The sequence below is a fragment of the Macaca thibetana genome, chromosome 4 (assembly GCF_024542745.1).
Source record: "Macaca thibetana thibetana isolate TM-01 chromosome 4, ASM2454274v1, whole genome shotgun sequence".
NCBI lineage: Eukaryota > Metazoa > Chordata > Mammalia > Primates > Cercopithecidae > Macaca > Macaca thibetana.
Window position 1 is genome coordinate 159144870 of NC_065581.1, and position 21156 is coordinate 159166025.

The 21156-nt window shown below is 38.2% G+C and overlaps 1 protein-coding gene across 7 annotated transcripts in view; it reads left to right on the forward strand.

Moving 5' to 3' along the window:
* MAP3K4 (mitogen-activated protein kinase kinase kinase 4) overlaps window positions 1–21156 on the forward strand; it is a 127618-nt gene that overhangs the window by 59385 nt on the left and 47077 nt on the right. For 6 of the 7 annotated variants that reach the window (XM_050786827.1, XM_050786833.1, XM_050786832.1 and 3 more), the window contains exon 4: window positions 20901–21143. In XM_050786827.1, coding sequence (XP_050642784.1) covers window positions 20901–21143 — 243 coding nt within the window. Of the gene's footprint in view, window positions 1–16778; window positions 17580–20900; window positions 21144–21156 lie in introns of those variants that run through there. The other variant, XM_050786834.1, reaches the window with a different exon arrangement.

The window sequence follows — 21156 nt, forward strand, 5'->3', positions numbered from 1 at the left end:
TATGTGGAGGGAATAAGTTCAACCACGTAAATAGAGGATGGCAGAGGACAGGCTGGGTATAAATAAAGACGGAAGGAAGAAAGTCATAGTCGTGGATGATGACAAGCTGCATGTGAGTCAGGAAAAAAAGTCCACATCACACTCAGGTATTTTAAATGAATAGGGCACCCAAGGTCACAGAGAAAGTTCTTTCTTTATCCTTTGAAGTTGTTTTCTCTCTTTTGATTAGCATGTCAAGTTTTGGTCACTGTATTTTAAAGAGATGTAAATTATAGAGAAATGTCAGAATGATCAAAGGGAAAAAGCCAACACTATCTGGCAAGGTTAAAGTGTTGAGTGCAGATGATGAAAGTTTAAGGGAAGTCCTGATTGTTGTCCAATATGTGTTTCGAGATGCGTAGATTTTTGTGAGAGGAATGTGCCCACTAGAGGAAGTGACTTGAAAACAGTATAGATTTGCTTTTGATAGCTTGACGTGTTATAAATTCCTTATTGTAAAGGGTGTTAATACTAGAAAAGGGCATTTTGTGGGATATCGCTCTTGAGAGTCCAAAATAGTACTGTACAAGTGATTTTGCTCTTCTCGTGAGTCTGCACGTTGATCTGGCTAAAAGTGAAACCCAAATCTTTACAATACCTGATACCTGTGTGAAGTCTGTGATTCTGAATTTTAGTGGCTATATACATACATATGTACAGTCCCCTCGGTATCAGAGGAGGTTTGGTTTTGGAACTTCCCACGAATCACAAAATCCTAAAATGCTCAAGTCCCTGATACAAAATGATGCAGTATTTGTGTTTAACTAGTGCACAGCCTCGTATGCTTTAAATAATCTCTAGATTATGTGTAATGCCGTATGTAATATAAACACTATGTAAATGGTTGTTAATACTGTATGGTTTAGGGAATAATGACAAGAAAAAAGTTTGTACATGTTCAATACAGATGTAGTTTTTCTTCCCAAATAGTTCTGATCTGCACTTGGTTGAATTCATGGATGTGGAACCCACAGATATGGAGAGCTAACTGTATATACTTGTTATTTTAATTTTTTTAACTTCAGTTTTTTTACAGAACCTGGCTTGCTTTAAATTCATAAATGATAAACAACTTGGTAACTGTGGAGAACACCTGAAGAGAACTTGAGTTTGCAAGATTTTAATATTTTATTCTGACAGCCAGATTATGAGCCCTTAGGAGAAAGGGTTAAGCATTCACATGAATTCAGGAGGATGTTTACAACACGAACCAGTGCTTTGTAGCTATATTTTAAGAGATTTACTTTGAATATTATTTTGATTGGAAATCTTAAACATGAATGGCTGGAGTGGTTTAATTTCATTAAGGACATATGTTGGCAAGACAGGGTTGATGTTTAATTTGTATTGTGACCACTGATTTTGAAGTAACTTGAATGAAGAAAAAAGTCCTGGCAGTACCGATATCCCTTGGTATCTTATCCCTAAGGAGGATTTGTTCCAGGACCCCTGTGGACACCCAAATCCTTGGATGCTCCAGTCCCTATATAAAATGGTGTAGTATTTACATACAACCTATGTACATCCTCCTGTTGCTTTAAATCATCTCTAGATTATAATACCTAACACAATGTCAGTGTTATGTAAATAGTTGTTATACTGTATCTTTTTTATTTGTATTATTACTATTACTGTTTTAGAGACGGGATCTCACTATGTTGCCCAGGCTGGACTTAAACTCCTAGGCTCAAGCAGTCCTCCTGCCTTAGCCTCCCGAGTAGCTTGTATTACTTTTTATTGTTGTATTCTTATTTTTAATGTTTTTTCAAACATTCTTGATCTGCGGATGCGTATCCCACGGATTCAGAGGGCCGACTGTATAACCTCACCTCTAATTCAGTGGTTCTCATAGGAGAGCAGCATGTGAGAAGAGGCCACGGTGGGGCAGGGGTGGGGTGGACATGTCAGGCTTCTGTAAACTGCTTCACCCACCCTCCCTCCCCAGATTGTCTTCTTCCTCTCCAGGCTTTTCATGGTGATTAACGATTGCTACTAATGAGGATTGTATCCCTTAGATATGTTATAGCAAGAAAAGATTGAGAACAGGTGCACTACATTTTATATTAGAACTCACATTGAAAAAAAGACAATAATAGTTTCCCCAGAGTTTTGAATTCTTATCTGAGTTGTAGTTCTTTGGTTTGACCAGTTGAAATTTCACTGAAGAGGTCATCTTTGTTATAGAAAAAAAGAAACACAAATTCAAAGTTTATAAAGTGTATAAATGAAAGACTTTATTAGAATTTTGTGTGGATTGTTTGCTTTTCAAAAAATGAACTACAGAAGCCCCTGTTTTAAATTTTGGTTCATAAAATGCTAAGTGTTCATCAAATAATGAAAGAGTAACAGAGAGCCAAAGTGGGACTTCTTCGTATTAGTGATTAATCCAAACTAACAAAAGATAAGGCTCTACAATTCTGATTAACTTAGTGGGAAAGTAAGATTTTATTTTTATTCCCACTTTAGGAACATAATTTCTGTAAAGGGAGGCATGTGTGTGTGTGCGTGGGTATGTGTGTGAATATGTGTACAGTCCCCCACTCCCATGTTTGTTTTAGTCATTTTACTTGGTATGTCAGGAAAAGAGTCACAATTTTGAAGTCCATTAAGTGGGTTTCATTCCTCACTGTGACCCTTTCTCACCACAGAATGTTGTAAATAGGAATCTTTCTGACTCGAAGCCTTTGCATTTGTAGAATGGGTATAATACTACCTTCTTACCTACCTCACAAGATCGTGGTTGTGAGGCTGAAAAAGATATGTGGTAAGTGGTGTATGTGTTCCCACACTGCTGTAAAGAAATGCCTGATACTGGGTAATGAATAAAGAAAAGAGGTTTAATTGGCTCATGGTCCCATAGGTTGTATAGGAAGCATGGCAGGCAGCATCAGCTTCTGGGGAGGCCTCAGAGAGCTATAGTCATGATGGAAGGCAAAGCCAGAGCAGGCATTTGTCATGGCAGGAGCATGGGCGGGGTGAAGGTGCTCCATTCTTTTAAACAACCAGATCTCTTGACAGCTCACTCACCATCATGAGAACAGCACCAATGGGATGGTTCTAAACCACAAGAAACCCACCCGCATGATCCAGTCATCTCCCACCAGGCCTCACCTCCAACACTGGGGATTACTGTTCAACATAGCGTGGGGACACAGATCCAAATCATATCAAATGGTAAAATGCTATACAAGTCAACCACAAACTTTTACTTTTAGAAGTTTTATTACTTTTTCTTCCTTAAAGCTAACTGTAAATCCATGTGGGTGCAATTATACTTTTATTTTTAAAATGTATTCTGCCTTTTAACCTCTGCCAAATAATTGTAAATTTTAAGGGCATACATTTTAGGCAGTAAAACCTTTTAGGTTTAAGGACTGTTTTTTGTTTGTTTGTTTTGAGGCCAAGTCTTGTTCTGTTGCCTAGGCTGGAGTGCAGTGGGTCATTCTGTTGCCCAGGCTGGAGTGCAATGGGACGATCTCGGCTCACTGCAACCTCCGCCTCCCGGGTTCAAGCAATTCTCCTGTCTCAGCCTCCTGAGTAGCTGGGATTTCAAGTGTGCACTGCCACGCCTGGCTAATTTAGAGATGGGGGTTTCACCATGTTGGCTAGGCTGGTCTCAAACTCCTGACCTCAAGTGATTCATCTGCCTCAACCTCCCAAAGTGGTGAGATTACAGGTGTGAGCCACCGCGCCTGGCCAGTGTTTTTGTTAATTGTTAAAATATCTGAACTGACAAGGTACCACAGATTGTACATAATGCATATTTTGCAGTTTTTATGGTTTCGGTGATAATAGGAATGAATATAGGTGAAGGATTTTGTAGAAAAGAAATACACGTGTGATATTTGATTTTTCTTATCTATGTCTTTATTTTTTTTTATTAAATTACTTGTAACCAGTGTTTGCAAAGCACATGTGATGTTACATTTAATTTCCCTTTGTTTGTAAGCATGCTTTACAAAATAATTTTTTTTTGAGACAGAGTTTTGCTCTTGTTGCCCAGGCTGGAGTGCAATGGCGCCATCTCAGCTGTCTGCAACCTTTGCCTTGGGGGTTCAGGTGATTATCCTACATCAGCCTCCAGAGTAGCTGGGATTACAGGCATGTGCCACTACTCTTGGCTAATTTTTGTATTTTTAGTAGAGACGGTGTTTCACCATGTTGGTCAGGCTGGTCTCAAACTCCTGACCTCAGGTGATCCACCCGCCTCTGCCTCCCAAAGTGTTGGGATTATAGGTGTGAGCCACCGCACCTGGCCCAAAATAATTTTTCTCTAAAACTTTATTATGTTTCAAAATCTTTTAAAAGAACTGCAACTAGTGATACTAAAAAAAAAAAAATCTGCAGTTTGTTTTCATAATATGAATGCCATAAATACCTTTAATGGTTTGTTCAAAATTATGTGAAGTTGTAGCTCCGTACCTTCTGTAAATTGATTTCCTCAGAACACATTTCTAGTTACATAGGCAGTCTCTAATTGAAACACATGGATTAGTTTCCAAAGTTCCCTTGAATAGGCAGTTGTTTGGGATCTTGAAAATACTGATCTATAGAACAGTGTTGTAAATAAGACAGTCTCAGATTATCAAATGAAGCTTATTTAAATCCATGTAACTGAACTAATAATACCAGCTGCAGTTTTATCCTGACTGTAAGGACTACCGTAATATCATAGGAAAAAAGAAGAGGAAACCTGCCCTCCCCCGTATCCATTTGTGGGCCCAAATACAATCCAAGATGTTTTTTATATTTTTGCATTTATCTTCTACTTCTCTTATTCCACTGCTGTTTAGAACATCCCAGGATCTTATTGTTTGTACTTATTTTTCCCACTTTGCCGTCATGCCAATTCTTCTAGTCTGAGTGTTGTTGATCTTGGGTGTTAGGGATGAATGTATCAGCCATTTCATAGTGTAGCATGGTCTCCCTCTGACAGGGATTGTCTCGCCTCCAACTCTTGCTCCTCCTTCATTAGATGTGCTTGTGTGGTGACCCTTCCCAACCCTGCTTAAAAGTTAACAAGAGTCATCTCAGCAGTCCAGTAGTTTCCAGGTGACCTTCCCAACAGCTACTGTAGCTAAGGATGGGTTTTGTAATACTATTTACAGTTCAATTTAGCTTAGAAATTAAAACCATGTAAACATATATAAAAGATTTATCCTTAATATCAAAACTACTCCATACAATTCTATTTTTTGGAACAAACTTTTCATCTTGGAATAATATCAGATTGATAGAAAATTTGCAAAGATAGTGCAGAATTCTTATATGCTCTTCATCCAGCACCCCTTAATACTACTTCTCACTTACCCTATACATTTGTTAAAACTAATATATTAACTTTGATACAAAGTGCTGTTAATAAACTTATTTGGATTTCCCACTTTTTCTACTAATTCCCTTTTCTGTTCTAGGAACCAGTTGAGGACACCATATTGCATTTAGTTGTCACGTCCACGAATCTGAATTTGTCTGATGTGTTCTCATGATTAGACTGGGGTGATGGGCTTGGGGATGGATGCCACAGAGTTGAAATGCCCCAGTCGCATTGCATTGTCACTGGTAATGTTAACCTTGATCACTTGGTTAAGGTGGTGTCTGCCAGGTTTCTCCAGGAGTTACCATGTGTTCCTTTCCATACTCTACTTTGGAAGTAAGTCACTACGCTCAACCCACTCTCAAGGGGAGGAAATTAATCTCTACCTCCTGGAGCGGGGAGTATCTAATGTATACTTGGAATTTCTCCAGGCGGAAGTTTTGCTTCTTCTCATTTATTTGGTCATTTATATCAGTATGGACTCATAAATGTTTTCTGTTGTTTTTGCTTTGAGTTATAATCCAATCCCATTGTTACTGATTTTGTTGCTCAAGCTGTTCTTCTTTTAGCCCACTGGAGCTCTTTCAGTTGCCTTCTGTGTCCTTTGATACGTGCCCCTCCTTTGTTGTATTATTTTCCTTTTGATTTGCTTTTTTAATCATTTCTTACTTTCCGGCATCACAAGATGCTCTGGGCTTGTCTTGTATTTTTCCCTCTTTCTGTCCTCTGGTTCGTTTTACTGGATAATGGTATTTAGAAATGAAGATGTGGGCACTGGGTGTGTTCGTTGCTATCAGGGTGTCATTGCTTTTGGGCCTTCTCAGTGACAGAATTAGAAAATACAGGTATGTCTTCTAACCTGTGTATACACAGATTTGTAATTCTATATCTATCAATCTGAAATAACCATGAGTTCATACTGATGTCTCTGGCTCTGATCCAACACAAGGTTCATTCTGACTTTCCTCCCTTGCTTATCTGTAACTTACTTCTCTTACAATGATAAGCCTGGCTCCCGTGACTGCAATTAATTACATGTTTATTCAACCCTACCATACATGTAAAGTAGTTTCAGAATTGCTAACTGGTACCCCTGTGAGGAATAAATTTATCAACTGGGGTTTTTCAGTCAAGTTCCTTTTGTCTTTAACCTTAGTCAAAACACTATTCTCCAAAGTAACTTAGGTCAGCACCTTTTTCCTTCACCTTCCTCAGTGAGGTGGTATCATACTTTTGTAATTTAATTAGATTCATTTATTTCATCTGCATTGCATCCTGGGATTCTGCAAAATCCTGGTTGACTTTTTAAAATATGCATACTCTAAAGTTCACTCTGTAATGTATGGTTCTGTGGGTTTTGTGCAATTTAAAATGTTAAATACAAAATACTGTAATATGGTTATTTTGTGCTCCTTTTTTGATTTCTTTATGAACTTTATTTTCAGAAGAGAAAGACGAATATGTTTTAATGTAATGTACAAAATGTATAATTGTCTGACTTTGTTGCCTCAAATATTAGGAATATTTTTGTTTTGGTTACTGTCTTGATTGTTTTCTTTAGAATTGGAAATGATCATGTAGTTATTATAAATTTAATGGCCAATGAAATACTCTTTGTCTTTGGATTCTAACAATAGTTGTGCTACTTTTTTCCTGTACACACAGGAAATACTGAAGAGGTTGCCATTTATACTCAAAGCAGACAAACCATCTAGAAACTAGAAAATCTGTAACAACAGCTACCATTTATTGACTCTTACAGTGTGCCAGAGTCAACAACCCTGTGAAGTGGTGGTGTATTTACATTTTACAAATGAAGAAACCAGTTTAGGTATAGTAGATAACTGTCACAAAAATCACAGAGCTATAGATTGTTAGAGGGATTCAAGTTCAGAATTCTGGGGTACCAGACTTCATGCTAAATGGTTTCCAAACCTGGCTGTGCCTCAGCATTACCTAGAGGGCTTTTTGAAAATACGTGTGCCTAGCCATTCTGAGAGTAGGACAAATCAGAATCTCCCAGTGGGGGATGTGAGCACTGACATTGTTAACAAACCTCCTGCGTGCCTCACGTGGAGCCAGACCAGCCGCAGTGTAGTTCTGGTGCTCACTAGAAACACTGATTAGGCTCCAGTGCTCCTCCGCCCCATGCCGTTAAGATCATGCTGCTTAATACAGTTGTTAGAGTTAACTTTTTACTTGTTTCAATCATTCCCTATCTGATTTCATGAGATTACAAGAACTTTTAAATTGAATGACACCACCAACAAGCACATACTTGCTCATTTGCCATTAGGTTTTCTGTTTTTCTTTTCTCCTTTCTTTCTTTCTCTTTCTTTCTTTCTTTCTTTCTTTCTTTCTTTCTTTCTTTCTTTCTTTCTTTCTTTCTTTCTTTCTTTCTTTCTTTCTTTCTTTCTTTCTTTTTTCTCTTTCTTTCTGTCTGTCTGTCTTTCTTTCTGTCTCTCTGTCTTTCTGTCTGTCTGTCTTTCTTTCTTTCCTTCTTTTATTCATTCGATGGAGTCTCACTGTCGCCCAGGCTGGAATGCAGTGGCCTGATCTCACCTCGCTGCAAGCTCTGACTTCCTGGCTTACGCCATTCTCCTGCCTCAGCCTCCTGAGTAGCGGGGACTACAGGTGCTTGCCACCACGCCCAGCTACTTTTTTTTTTTATTTTTAGTAGAGACGGGGTTTCACCATGTTAGCCAGGATGGTCTCGATCTCCTGACCTCGTGATCTGCCCACCTCGGCCTCCCAAAGTGCTGGGATTACAGGCATGAGCTACCGCGCCTGACCGGTTTTCTGTTTTCTTGAACATACCAACATGCAAAGGAAAGTAGGAGGTTGTGTACATTATTTTGGGCTATAATGAGCAAACTGACTCAAACTAATATAATATCACAGGTAAGCCAGAAGTCATCAGCTTTCAGCTGAGAACTGGATCCCATGATAACAACAGCACAATAGTAATATTATGAAGACTAGTAGCTAGCATTAACTGAACCCTGGCTGTATGCTGGGGCAAGGAAGAGGGCAAGTAACTTATCAGGTCACACACCTAGGAAGTGGCATAGCCTGGATATGAACCCAGAGCTCTGGCTATAAAGCCGTGTATGCTCTTGACAGTGTACAGTCCCCCAAAGTTACATTTTGTCCCACACAGTGTTTTAAATATTTTTTGACTTAGTGTCTAACATTTTTACGTGGGAAAATCCAGATTTTGTGTTTTCCTTGAAATACTGGGAAGTCTGTCAACACTGGGTCCACATTCCCACATGACTAGCAGCATAAGGGCTCCAGTTACCACAGTATCCATGGTTCGTCTTATGGCCACCCAAGTGCACCTGTTTAAATCACTTACTGGGCCTGTGTAGGAATTTCAGTTTGTGATAGGATCCCAGTATAGAATCACAGAAACTGACTTTTGAAGGGTAATGTAAAGGCTATTTGTATCTAACACTTCATTTTTAAAAACAGTATGCTTTTGTTTTATTTATTGGAGTATATTTTTAAAGTTCCTGTCCTCTGTCACTGCTCAGAGTAATTATCATCTGGTTTATATTTTCTAGAGTTTTTTGTGGTTCTATAAATTATCTCTTTGTTATGTAATACATGTAATTATTTAAAACAAATGTGATAATGCTGTACGTATCATACTACAACTTGAGGGGTTTCTCCCATGTTGTCTACTTTGGAGATACATATATATATACACATATATAGTTGTTAAATTCCATTTAACTGCTACATGGTATTCCATTATATGAATGTACCATAATTATTTCACTCTTGATGGAAATTTAATGTTTTTGCTCGTGTAAACAATGTAGCCACATTCTTGTACACACCCCTTTATGAACTTATTCTGTTGTTTTTGTAAGAATGGTTAATTGAAATGGAGTTGTTAGGTCATGGGGTATGCACATTCACGTCTTTGATATATGTTGCCAAATTGCTCTCCAAAAAGACTGTACTAATGTGTACTTTACCCAACAGTATAGAAGAAATTTGATTTTTCCTCATTTTGTAACCATGATCAGCAAAAAATGTAATTTCATTGATTGATTGACTGATTTTTTTTTTTTTAAAGTCAGAGCCTCACACTGTTGCCCAGGCTGGAGTGCAGTGGCACAGTCTCAGCTTATGGCAGCCTCCACCTCCCAGGTTCTAGCGATTCTCATGCCTCAGCCTCCCAAGTAGCTGGGATTAGGCATGTGCTACCACACCTGGCTAATTTTTTGTATTTTTAGTAGGGATGGGTTTCATTATGTTGGCCAGACTGGTCTCGAACTCCTGGCCTCAAGTGATCTGCCCACCTTAGCCTCCCAAAGTACTAGGATTACAGGTGTGAGCCACTGGCACCCAGCCTAAATCTTTCTCTTCATTTCTGGTGACACTGAGCCTGTTTTTCATGTTTATTGGCCATTTGCATTTCTTTTCGCTTTTTTATTTATTTTGCTCATTTTCTGTTAGGCTGCCTTTCTATTATTGATCTGTTGGAACTATTTATGAATTTTATTCATTTTTCTCTGATGTTTGTAAATATTTCTTTCAATTTGCCTTTTAACTTGCTTAGGATACCACTGTATAGAAATTTCACATTTTTATATAGTCATGTCTGTTATTATTTTATGACTACCTTATTTTATTTGTACTCAGAGATTATTTTAAAATTTTATAATTGTCATGGCTTTCTTTTTACACTTTGAATCAGTTTGCAAATAATGTCCATGTGTTGTCATTGTTCATTATATTTCTAAAGTGTTTTAGTCTATAGATTCTCCCCTGCCCTTTTTTTTTGCCGTATAGCAGAGTTGTTTATCCTGTAGGGTCTGAATTTTTTATGATTGTGTCCCAGTTGGCCCACATGTTTCTATTTTCTGTGTCTTCTCTGTGAATTGGCTGTAAAATAGAGTGGCTTGATCAAATTCAGGATTTTTTTAAATTGTTGATTGTATTAACACTACTTTCCCAGGACACACATATCTGACTATTTGTGCCATTAGTAGTAGTTGATGAACATTGCCTAGATTCCTTAATTCATTAAGGGCTCAAAAGTGAAGATATTCTAATTCTCTCATTTCTTATTCATTTATTAGCTTCTTTATTATTCATTTCACTTATTAGATATTGCTAAAAGGATAAACTTTTCCTCACCTATTTTATGGTTACTTAGTGGAATAGTTGACACAAATGGCAAGATAAATGTGCTTGATTCTTTCCCTTTTATTTACTATTTTTAAAAATAATAATGTGGTTTATTGGTGACTAAATATTGTTGTAAGTATGATTTTGAACTCATGAATTTAAACACATTTGGTATGTCTCAATCTGTGGATGTCATTACTGTAATCTATTGAAGTAATTATTATTATAATTAATGTTCACGTCCCATCTTTGGATAATGGAAACATATTCAATTGGCTTGACTCCTTTTTTCACAGCCCTTTGATAGCTTCCATGCTATTTAGTGTAACTGGCTATTCTAGTCTGACACTGTGTATCTGTTGCAGGCTGAGTCAGATATATTTCGTTTTTCTTTTTCTTTCTTTTTTTTTTTTTTTTTTTTTTTTTTTTGAGACGGAGTCTCACTCTTTTGCCCAGGCTAGAGTGCAGTGCAACCTCTGTCTCCCGGGCTCAAGTGGTTCTCGTGCCTCAGCCACCTGAGAGCTGGGATTACAGGCATGTGCCACCACACCCAGATAATTTTTTTGTATTTTTAGTAGAGACGGGGTTACATCATGTTGGCCAGGCCGGTCTCAAACTCTGACCTCAAGTTATCTGCCCACCTTGGCCTCCCAGAGTGCTGAGAGTACAGGTACCAGCCACTGCGCCTGGCTGCTGAGAATCAGATATATTTTTAAGGAACCCTAGTTCCTTTTATTGAGAAATGGTGTATTCTAAGACCACTGTCTGGACACCAGCATTGTTCATTGCAACTGAAATTGTGGCTTGTCATTGTTTTACTCTTTAGTGGACAGATGAAAACACATACACAAAATGTATTACAAGTCCTTTCTGATACTTCTGATTCAGATTCAGGATTTCAGATTTTTGCTTAATCTCTTCTAACTTAATCCATATATCACCACCTTTCTTTTTTATTGAGAGGCCTAATATTCTGTGATACCAGCATGATAAAATATCAGACACCGACTGTATTCCAGAATACACAGTCATCTCAGTGTGATTATTGGAAACCAGTTCCAGTTTTGTTTTTGACCATCCTTAGGTTATAACCCTCTGTGGATGTAACATCAGATAACTGCATTGTAAAGACTTTTGGAATATTTCTTCTCGTGGCTCTGCCTCTGACTAGATACACAATTACATTCTCTTCTTTTTTTCTACTGTATTTCCAAAATAATAGCTTTATTGAGATATAATTTACATAGCATAAAATTCACTGTTTTAAAGTGTTCAGTGGTTCTCTATATTTGGAGTTGTGCAACCATCGCCACTGCAGCCATCCTCACTGTCTAACTTTGGAACATTTTCATTGCCCCTAAACGAAGTCCTGTACCCTTTAGCTGTCACCTCCACAATTCCTGTGCTCACTAGCCCCATCCCTAGGCAACCACTAATCTACTTTCTGTCTCTTAATATTTGGGGTCATATAAATGGGGTCATACAGTATGTGGTCTTTTGAGACTGGCTTCTTTCATTTGCATAGTGTTTTCAAGGCTCATCCTTGCTGTGGTATGTATCATTTCTTTTTATGGCTGAATAATATTCCATTGTATGGCTATATCACATTTTGTTGATCTATTCATAGATTTCCTAAAATTTTATTTTTAGATGTTGGTTTTTACTTTGTTTTTATTACAATTATGTAAAATACTTGATTTTACAAGAAAATCTAAATGTATTCTCAAAGAAGTTTAGCTTCTCTGACAGGGATAATCTTTTAAAACATTTTATGTTTTATCCTTCTATTTCTTAGTGTAAGCTTTTTGGAAGTATGTAGTTTTGTTTATTTATTTACTTTTAATGTTTAAGATGAGTTTATTTCCCCCAAGATGTCTTTGTATTAATATCTTTACATAATACCCTTAATATCCCCCCTTCAATTTTTTAATCTCTTAGTTCCCAACTTTGAGCTATTGGAATTATCCTTTTATTTCTCAAGTTTTCTTTTGAAGTAATTTTCTTTTACTGCCAGTGAAATGCTAAGGTCTTTCATATGCCCTTTCCTTTTCCCCAGATGTTAGTGGTGTGGTATATCTATATTGTCAGGTCATACAGCCATGTATGACAGTACTTTCTCCCTCATAGCTGTCATTTAGTCTCAGTTCTTCAGGGTTGTGTGTATGTGTGTAGATAAAATATTTATAATAGACATGTAGATAGAAGTTTCGCATTTTGTTTAAAGGCTCATTTTTAATTAGTATGTCCCAGTCTCTTGCGTCATTCTGGTTAAGTGACACCTGTTCTTTAGTAGATTTCTAAGTAAGGACTCAGGAGGACAGCCTTTCCTGAGTTCTTCCATGTTTCTAACAGTTTGCAACATTTATACTTGGAAGTTTGTTTGGCTGTCCATAAAGTCTTTGGTTTATATTTTCTTTCCCTGGATCAATTTGTTATTCATTGTCTTTTGACAGGAAGCATTGATGTTGAAAGGTCTGATGACAATGTGATTTTTTGTTTCCACTTACCTTTGTTTTGTTTGTTTGCTGAATACCTAAAGATTTTTTTTTTTTTTTTTTTTTTTTTTTTTTTTTTTTGGTCTTCAAACTCTGCTGGTTTTACATGGTGTTGGTTTTTCCAATTTGATATTTTCAGATACATGGTATATACTTTTAATCCATAGTTTTGTTTTTTTGTCAGTCTGTTTTTAAATTTCTCATGAGTTTCTTAACTTACAGTTTCACATTTTTTTTTGCTTCACTGACCCAATTCTATTTGGGAACGGCTCTTTATATATTTTGGATCTACTTTGCCTGCCTTCTCTGTCACTTCATTTCAGACCTTTTCTTTTTCTTAGTTTCTTTTTGAGTTACAAAGTTTTCTTTTGTTGACCTCATTTCTGTGAAGGTATTACCTGTTTTGTTTATTTGCTCTTATGTGCCTTCTAGTTTGTTTTTGATTTGGGAAATAAAATTGACTTGATTTTTGATTTAAAAATTAAATTCTGAGTTCTATCACTGGTTTTTTTTTTTAATTCTAATTTATGTCATTCTTTTATATTTTTTATGATTTTCTTCATTTCTTTTAGCTTATTTCAGAAATCGGGCTACAGTTCTCATCTGTTTAGTGGACATATCTTTCTGGCAAGTGCTCACTGTCTGGAGGATTATTCTCCTTTTTCTCTCTCTGCTTTTTTTTTTTTTTTTTTTTTTTTTGAGACGGAGTCTCGCTTTGTCGCCCAGGCTGGAGTGCAGTGGCCGGATCTCAGCTCACTGCAAGCTCCGCCTCCCGGGTTTACGCCATTCTCCTGCCTCAGCCTCCCGAGTAGCTGGGACTACAGGCGCCCACTACCTCGCCCGGCTAGTTTTTTGTATTTTTAGTAGAGATGGGGTTTCACCGTGTTAGCCAGGATGGTCTCGATCTCCTGACCTCGTGATCCGCCCGTCTCGGCCTCCCAAAGTGCTGGGATTCTCTCTCTGCTTTTAATAACCTTGTGCTAGATTCTACAACAGTTTTTTTCTGTTGCTTATTTTTAAACATGATACTTGTTACCATGAATTTAAAGGAGAGAGGGAGTTAGGAAAGTGTTTGGGATCGGGGCTCTCAGTACCTTCTTCTCAAGTTTCAAACCATCTTCTCTGTTACTGTTTGAGGTCTGTTACTGTTTGAGGTCTGTGGACTGTTCTTCCCATGTTCTTGATCTCCTCTTCCCTTTCCTCCTATTATCCTTTACTGGGGAGTTGGATTTCAGTTGAGCAGTTTTTTTCTTGGTGTGGAGCCCAGAATTCCTGGAAGGGAATTTTGGATACTAGATTTAAGATATTATGGGGCCTAAACCACTCCAGCCCTTTCAGACCTTACTGCCAACTCCTTGCCTTCACTCATGAATAGTGCCAAAATAAGTCCTAATTTCACAGAAGTTCTCTGTAGACTCTGTGAGCTTTTCATAGAGCACTCATCATGACTTGGGAATCTGCCCCTTTATGCCCATCAGACACCCTGTTAATTTCCTCTGCTTCCCTCCACTCATGCTGATGCCACATGGCGCTTGGAATTGTTCATGGTTTTCCCGCCACCTCTTCTCTTTGGGGAGTCATGAAGACCGCTTTTCATCTAGTTTTGTTGAAAGTTTTTCTCATAGAGTTTTGGTTTTGCTGTCCTCATTGCTCCATTTTTATGAGAGGACGTTGAAGGGGAATTGAAACCCTGTTACCGCCACTTTTCCCCATAATTCTTTTTTTCAGTTTGACCTGTACTAAATTGCCAATATTTGATCATTTTCAATGATTGAAACTGAGAATTTTTATATAGTTTAACCTAATGCAGAACTCTATCTTTAGATTTTACTACATTGGGAATTTCTTTTTCCAAATGTATTGTTCAGCATGTATTTTTGTGTTTAATACATACTTTGATTTCCCATAATAACCAGTAAGAATTTCTAAAATACGTAATTTTAGAAATGAATGCTACTTGTGATACTGTGAGGTATAGTATGAGGTAAGCATGTCATTATTTTTCTGTTAATTGCTTATAACATATATTAGATAACCCATTATTTTCCAACTTCTTTAAACTGCTGCCTACCTTTTTTTTTAACATTAAATTATAGATAATTGGGTATGTTTCTGTGTTCTGATCTGTTTATTACTGTGCAGGATTTTTCTATTTTAAATAGAGTAGGCTTATTAGTAAGGTTTGGTATCTTGTAGGACAGTTTTGCCCATTCTTTCTTTTCAGAAGTTTCTGTGCTGTTTTTATTTTTGCGCATTACTTTCTTCCACATGGACTTTATTGTGGATTTGTCAGATCCACACAGCATGACATCAGAATTATTATTGTAATTACATTTCTTAGTCTTAATATTGAATCTCTAAGATGGAGAGCACCCTTTCAATGATTAGAAGAGACACAAGATGGAAATAAAGATTTTATTACTTGCAGGTTCTGGAGGGTACACGGCACACCTAGAGGCTGCTCACGCAGAGATCAGGAAATGCAAGCAGGGAGAGAGGGAGGGACCCATGGGCCAACGCCTTCATAGAGTCCGAGGTATTGTCCAAACAGGTTTCCCTCCAGGAGGTTTAATTGGTGGGTTTAAAGCAAGCAGGCACAAGTTCAGGAGGTCATGCTGTTACTGAGGTAGTCACAGTGCTGTGTCTGCACTGTCCATGAGAGGTAGGAGGGTCAGATCCAGGGAAGCAGGCTGTGTGTAGCTGTCCATAGGGAGGTGGTCACCAGGAGGAAGTTGTGTAAGGCAGGTATCTGGATCAGCCGTGTTGAGAAACTGGGAGGCAGTGTAGAACTGCACCCTATGTCAAGGGTGACAGAGCCCTGCTTCTGCTATGAGAAGGTGCCACTTAGATTCAAAGTGCATGCCAAGGCAACATAAAATTGTAAGAATTTACTATGCATTTTTATACGTGTCCTTATATTATTGAATCTTCCCAGTGTGGCTGGGCTTGATCTGGGGTTTTCCACCGTGTGTGATCCTGTACTCTTCACTGGAATAAGATGATGACAGATACGTGTTCCTGCACGGCGCTGTACCTTTCTGCGCCCGTGGGTTTTATTGTAATAATTCGGAATGCAAGATCCAGGTCTTTTCTTTATAGTGTACTTAAATTGTGTTTTTAATATTTCATTCTAGAACTCAAATTATAGCCAATATCCAAATTATCATCATATAGTTATATCTGCGTATAGAGATTGAAAATCCCTTATCCGATATGCTTGGGACCAGAAGTGTTTTGGACTTCAGGGTTTTTTGGTTTTTAGAGTAGTTGCAAGAATGGATACCAGTTGAGCATCCAAAACATGTCAGTGCTGAAAAAGTTTTGGATTTTGGAGCATTTCGGATTTGGGGTTTTCAGATTAGGGATGCACAACCTATGTAAGTTTTGTTAAATTTACGGCTTTTCACTTCATTTGCTGTTTTTCTTTCCCTGTCTTGTGATTTTTTTGTTCCAGTCTAGTTGTCATTTAACTAGACTGTACCATAGCCATACTTCGAATAGTTTTTCAGAGGAGGTAAATGAATTGTACTTTGAGTTTGTCCCTATTCAGAGGCCGCTGCTGCTTCACGTCTTAGTGATATTTTGACTGTACAAAATGCTTTTCTCCCCTTTTCCGATTGTTCTTACGTTTGAGCCCTTAGATCTGACTTCCATGTCTCTTGTTTTTTACTCAAAGTTTCCATTTCATCTTTTTTTTTTTTTTGCTGAGTTATAGTAGTAATTTCTGCAGTTAATTCTAGATTATTAAATCAGTTTTAGCAGTGTTCATTCTATTTTCACTGTCTTTCTTGAGTTTATTTCAGAAGTCTTAATTTATTATTTTCTAGAGGACTTTAATGAGATCTCGTATTAGAGTATTTTTATTGTTCTCTCCTATTTTCTACATTAAGTCGGTATTAATTGAACCCAGCTGTTCTGATTCTTCCCTTTGGTCTCCTCTTAAGGAAATTGCTGTTTCCTCTGAAGTGCTGAATTTTTGAACCATCTGCTCCTGTCTGTCTGGACATGTATTGACATACCAAGCACCTGCAGCAGGAAGGGGTTTCCTCCGTCACTGGAGGTCTGGCCGTTGGCTCTCCCAGGCAATGTGGTCTTGCACTTTTTGAAAACTAGGGATCCTGCCTTTGGCTCAGCGAGCCTGTAAAGAAAGTCAGCAGGCTGGGACTGCTTGGAATCCCAAAAGAATTGTTTAGAATTTTATCTTAGAAAGTTTACTGAGTTGTATAAAACATTGTTTTCTGATGTCATTATACCGAAGGCGGTGGAGGGAAGCATTTATATTGTCCAAAGCCTTTACTTAGGCATACCTTAAGCTGTGAACCCTGAATATCTGAGACAGGTCTGTTACTTTAGAAAGTTTATTTTGCCAGGGTTGAGGACGAGAGCATGCCTGTGACACAGCCTCAGGACATCCGGACGACATGTGCCCAAGGTGGTTGGGGCACAACTTGGTTTTGTACATTTTAGGGAGACATGAGACATCAATCAGTATATGTAAGATGTACATTGATTCCATCCAGAAAGGCAGGACAACTCGAAGCAGGGATGGTTCTTGCAGGTCACAGATAGGTGAGAGACAAAACGTTGCATTCTTTTGAATTTCTGATTAGCCTTTCCAAAAGAGGCAATCAGATATGCATCGATCTCAGTGAGCAGAGGGAATAGGATGGGAGGCAGGTTTGCCCTAAGCAGTTCCCAGCTTGACTTTTGCCTTTAGCTTAATGATTTGAGGGCTCCAAGATTTATTTTCCTTTCACAACCCTGACCACATTTGTCACAAGTAATTATTTTAGTGGCTATTTTAGAAATTCTTGCCTGTTAGGGAAACCCAAGTGTGTACTAATTTAAGTGCAGAAGTATGTATTAGATGTAGAAGGATAAATTAATCTTGTTTTCTTTAGTGCTAATGCAGATTACTACGTGGAAACACTCAGTATGTTCTACCAACTTTATATTTTAGTGCTTATATACTGACGTTACTTCATGTCAGGTTATAGTAGATTAAAAGTCTATGTTTTAAGAAACAAGAATTTTTGTTTTCAGGCATTTAATTTTTATGGGAATTTTATACTAAGAAGAAGGCATATCCTCATTTCTGTCGTTAAATGTATCTCAGTTATGCCAAGTGTATATGTTATTTTTTTGAAAATCAAAGCATCCACTTTTAAAACTGTAGAGCTTGTCAGCCTATCACTATAATAATTACTGTTGGCATTAAGCAGTACAACAGGGAATTTGAGGACTAAGAACTTGTTAACAAGGTTGATGATATCATATGTTCCATTCTTTAGTGTTAGATTGTTAATAGCTGGGGAAGAAGAGACACTGGCACTTTTATAGGAGTGTTTACCTATTAATTTATTCATCAAACGTTTGTTCAGCATCTATTACGAGGCAGGTACCAAGCTAAGTTTTGGAGACCCGTAGTTAACTGGAGATAAACAATCTTTTTCATGGAAATGATGATCTAATGGGTAAATAGATAAAATAATGCATTACAGTAAAGCATGATAAATACAATGGAGGAAGCATTTGCAAGGCACAAATACTGTGAGAAACGGGAGAGATTAAATGAGTTATTTGAGGCAGTCACGGAAAACTTCATAGAGGAGGGTGGCATCTGGGCTTCTTCCTAATGAGAGGAAGAGTTCACCAGGGACAGGACACTGTCAGCAGATCAGAACTTCTGATAATGAAAGGGATTAATTTGTGCAAAAGCACAGAGGCATGTTTGTTATGGGTAAAGGAGAAAAAGGTGGTGGCAGGAGATAAGGATCAAGATCTATGCAGGGACCAGGCCATTAGGCTAAATGAAGTGTCTCACACTTAGGGCTGTCAGTGAAGCATTGCATTTTACATTAGAAGGGCTAAGACAAGCCTTCGAACAAAATCACTTTGTGAGTTATTGAGAGGTCCGTAGATTGACGTGTTGTAATCAGAAAAACAGTTGAAGATCCACTGTGAGTTAAGGCAGTTAGAGTGTAGAGGAGAAGATGGATTTGAGGACTATTTAGTAGAATTGATAAAGCTTGTTAAACATCTGCATGTATGGTTCAAGGAAAGAAAAGCGTGGAAGGCCATGAATGGGCATTAATTAGTGAAAGCCAAGCTGTCTGTTGGAAATGCGAAAAACACGGAAACAGGGAACCATCCTGAAGAAGATAATAGCCATAAAAATTAGTGCACTCTGCAGCTGAGCTCTTTGTGATTCGTTGAGTCCTGATGTGGGAGTTTGTGCAAGCCTGACTTAAGATATGGCTGCTTATATTTGCTGTAAAGCAACTAATGGTCCAGTAGGAGAGACCAAGATGTTAACAGTGGTGATTTTACAAACGTTATATGTAGTATGTTTTTAAAGTGTTTTTCCCATATGTACAGCATGCTGTTTAATCTTGATAAGAAGTAGATGATAGCTCTGTTTTTAAAATGAAGAAACCAACCCTGAGAGACTACTCAGTGCTTCCAGAATCACATCGCTAATTGACTCGGAACCAGCTTTTCTGATTTTTGGATCTTGGTTGTTTTCTCATTAAGCCACACAGTCTCTATCATGAAAGTCAAGGTAAGCTCAGGGTTTAGAGTGTTTCAGTTGGCACGCTGTTGGGGGCGAGAAGAAAGTCACTGGAAAGGTATCATGAGGCGAACCTTGAAAACTAAGGATTTTGAAGTGGAAAATAAAGAGGTGAACATTTCCAGGTGGGGAGGAAGCGTGGGCAGCGAGATTGGTGACGGCACACGTGTGTGAGGGTTGGTTGAATGTGTCAGGTGGAGGCAGGAAAGAAGGCAGCGCTGGAGGGCGAGACTGCATAAAGGAGGACCTTCCGTAGCAGCTCAAGTTGTTTGGGCCATATTTGGTAGACCGGCAGGTCGGGGGCAGCACTTGGAAGTGTCAGATGAGGACATCATTCATGAACGCAGCGACAGTTACTGCCTGCTGTAGTCAGTGCCAGGAGTGGGGACGGTCCTTGGTAGTATAGTGTTAAGGAAGTGAAAGTCCTTGCCCTCAGGAAGTCGTGTCACCAAGTTATGGTGGAATGTGAAATACTCTCATGGCAGGGAGTAGGGGTTCTGGTGGGGAATGGTGGGGAGGGAATAAACAGTTTCCATGGAGCAGGGAGAAGGTGGGTGAGGACCAAAGGGAGGAGAAGCAGGGGCCTTGGGGAGCCAGGGAGGAGTGGCCAGGTGGAGAGAGAGCACTCCCAACACTCCAGATCCCCTACTTTATGGGGAAAGGTGTAAGGAATTTGAGAGGAACAGCTAAAAGAACCGGGGGAGTGGTGGTGGAGTAGGGAACAATGCAACACTACTAGGGTTCCCAGGAAACGTCAACAGATAACTGAGTCGTGCCAACCAGGTTGATCTTAACAATTTTTTTATTTTTCTATCAGCGTCGTTCAGGACAGCTCAGGAGAACAAATGAACAGAAGAACTAGTGGAACTGATTAGTTTTTGTTTTTCATAAATGCCTACTTAGGATGAGCTGTTACTTTATTTTGTAATGTTTTTTCTAATTTTAGTAATTTTGTGTTTTTATTTATCCAGTCTGGAGATAGTTTTGGATAGTGCTGTATATAACCTTAAAAATAAAGTGTTCTGATCATTTCGAGTGTAATGCAAAAATGTTAAAGATGAACCTGATTCTTTTTCTAATATACTTTTTTGATAAAAGTATTGCAATTTGGTTTTAGTTCTCATTATAGTTTCCAGCATTCTTAGAACTTTTAGGATCTATGTTGAAAACGTTGAATTATTGAATTCATTAAATTATTAAATATTTTTTCCCTGTAAAATTAGAATTTTGTAGATTCATTAGCACGTTGTAGAGAATAATAGTTTATAACCACAACCATAGGACATTGTCTTGTATGCTCTTTTAATCTGTGCCTGTTGAATTTTTGTTATAGTTTTCTGAATTTCCAGATCCCATGTGGGGTTCAGATTATGTGCAGTTGTCAAGGACACCGCCTTCATCTGAGCAGAAATGCAGCGCTGTGTCGTGGGAGGAGCTGAAGGCCATGGATTTACCTTCATTCGAACCTGCCTTCCTAGTTCTCTGCCGAGTCCTTCTGAATGTCATCCATGAGTGTCTGAAGTTAAGACTGGAGCAAAGACCTGCTGGAGAACCATCTCTCTTGAGTATTAAGCAGGTTTGCTTCAAAG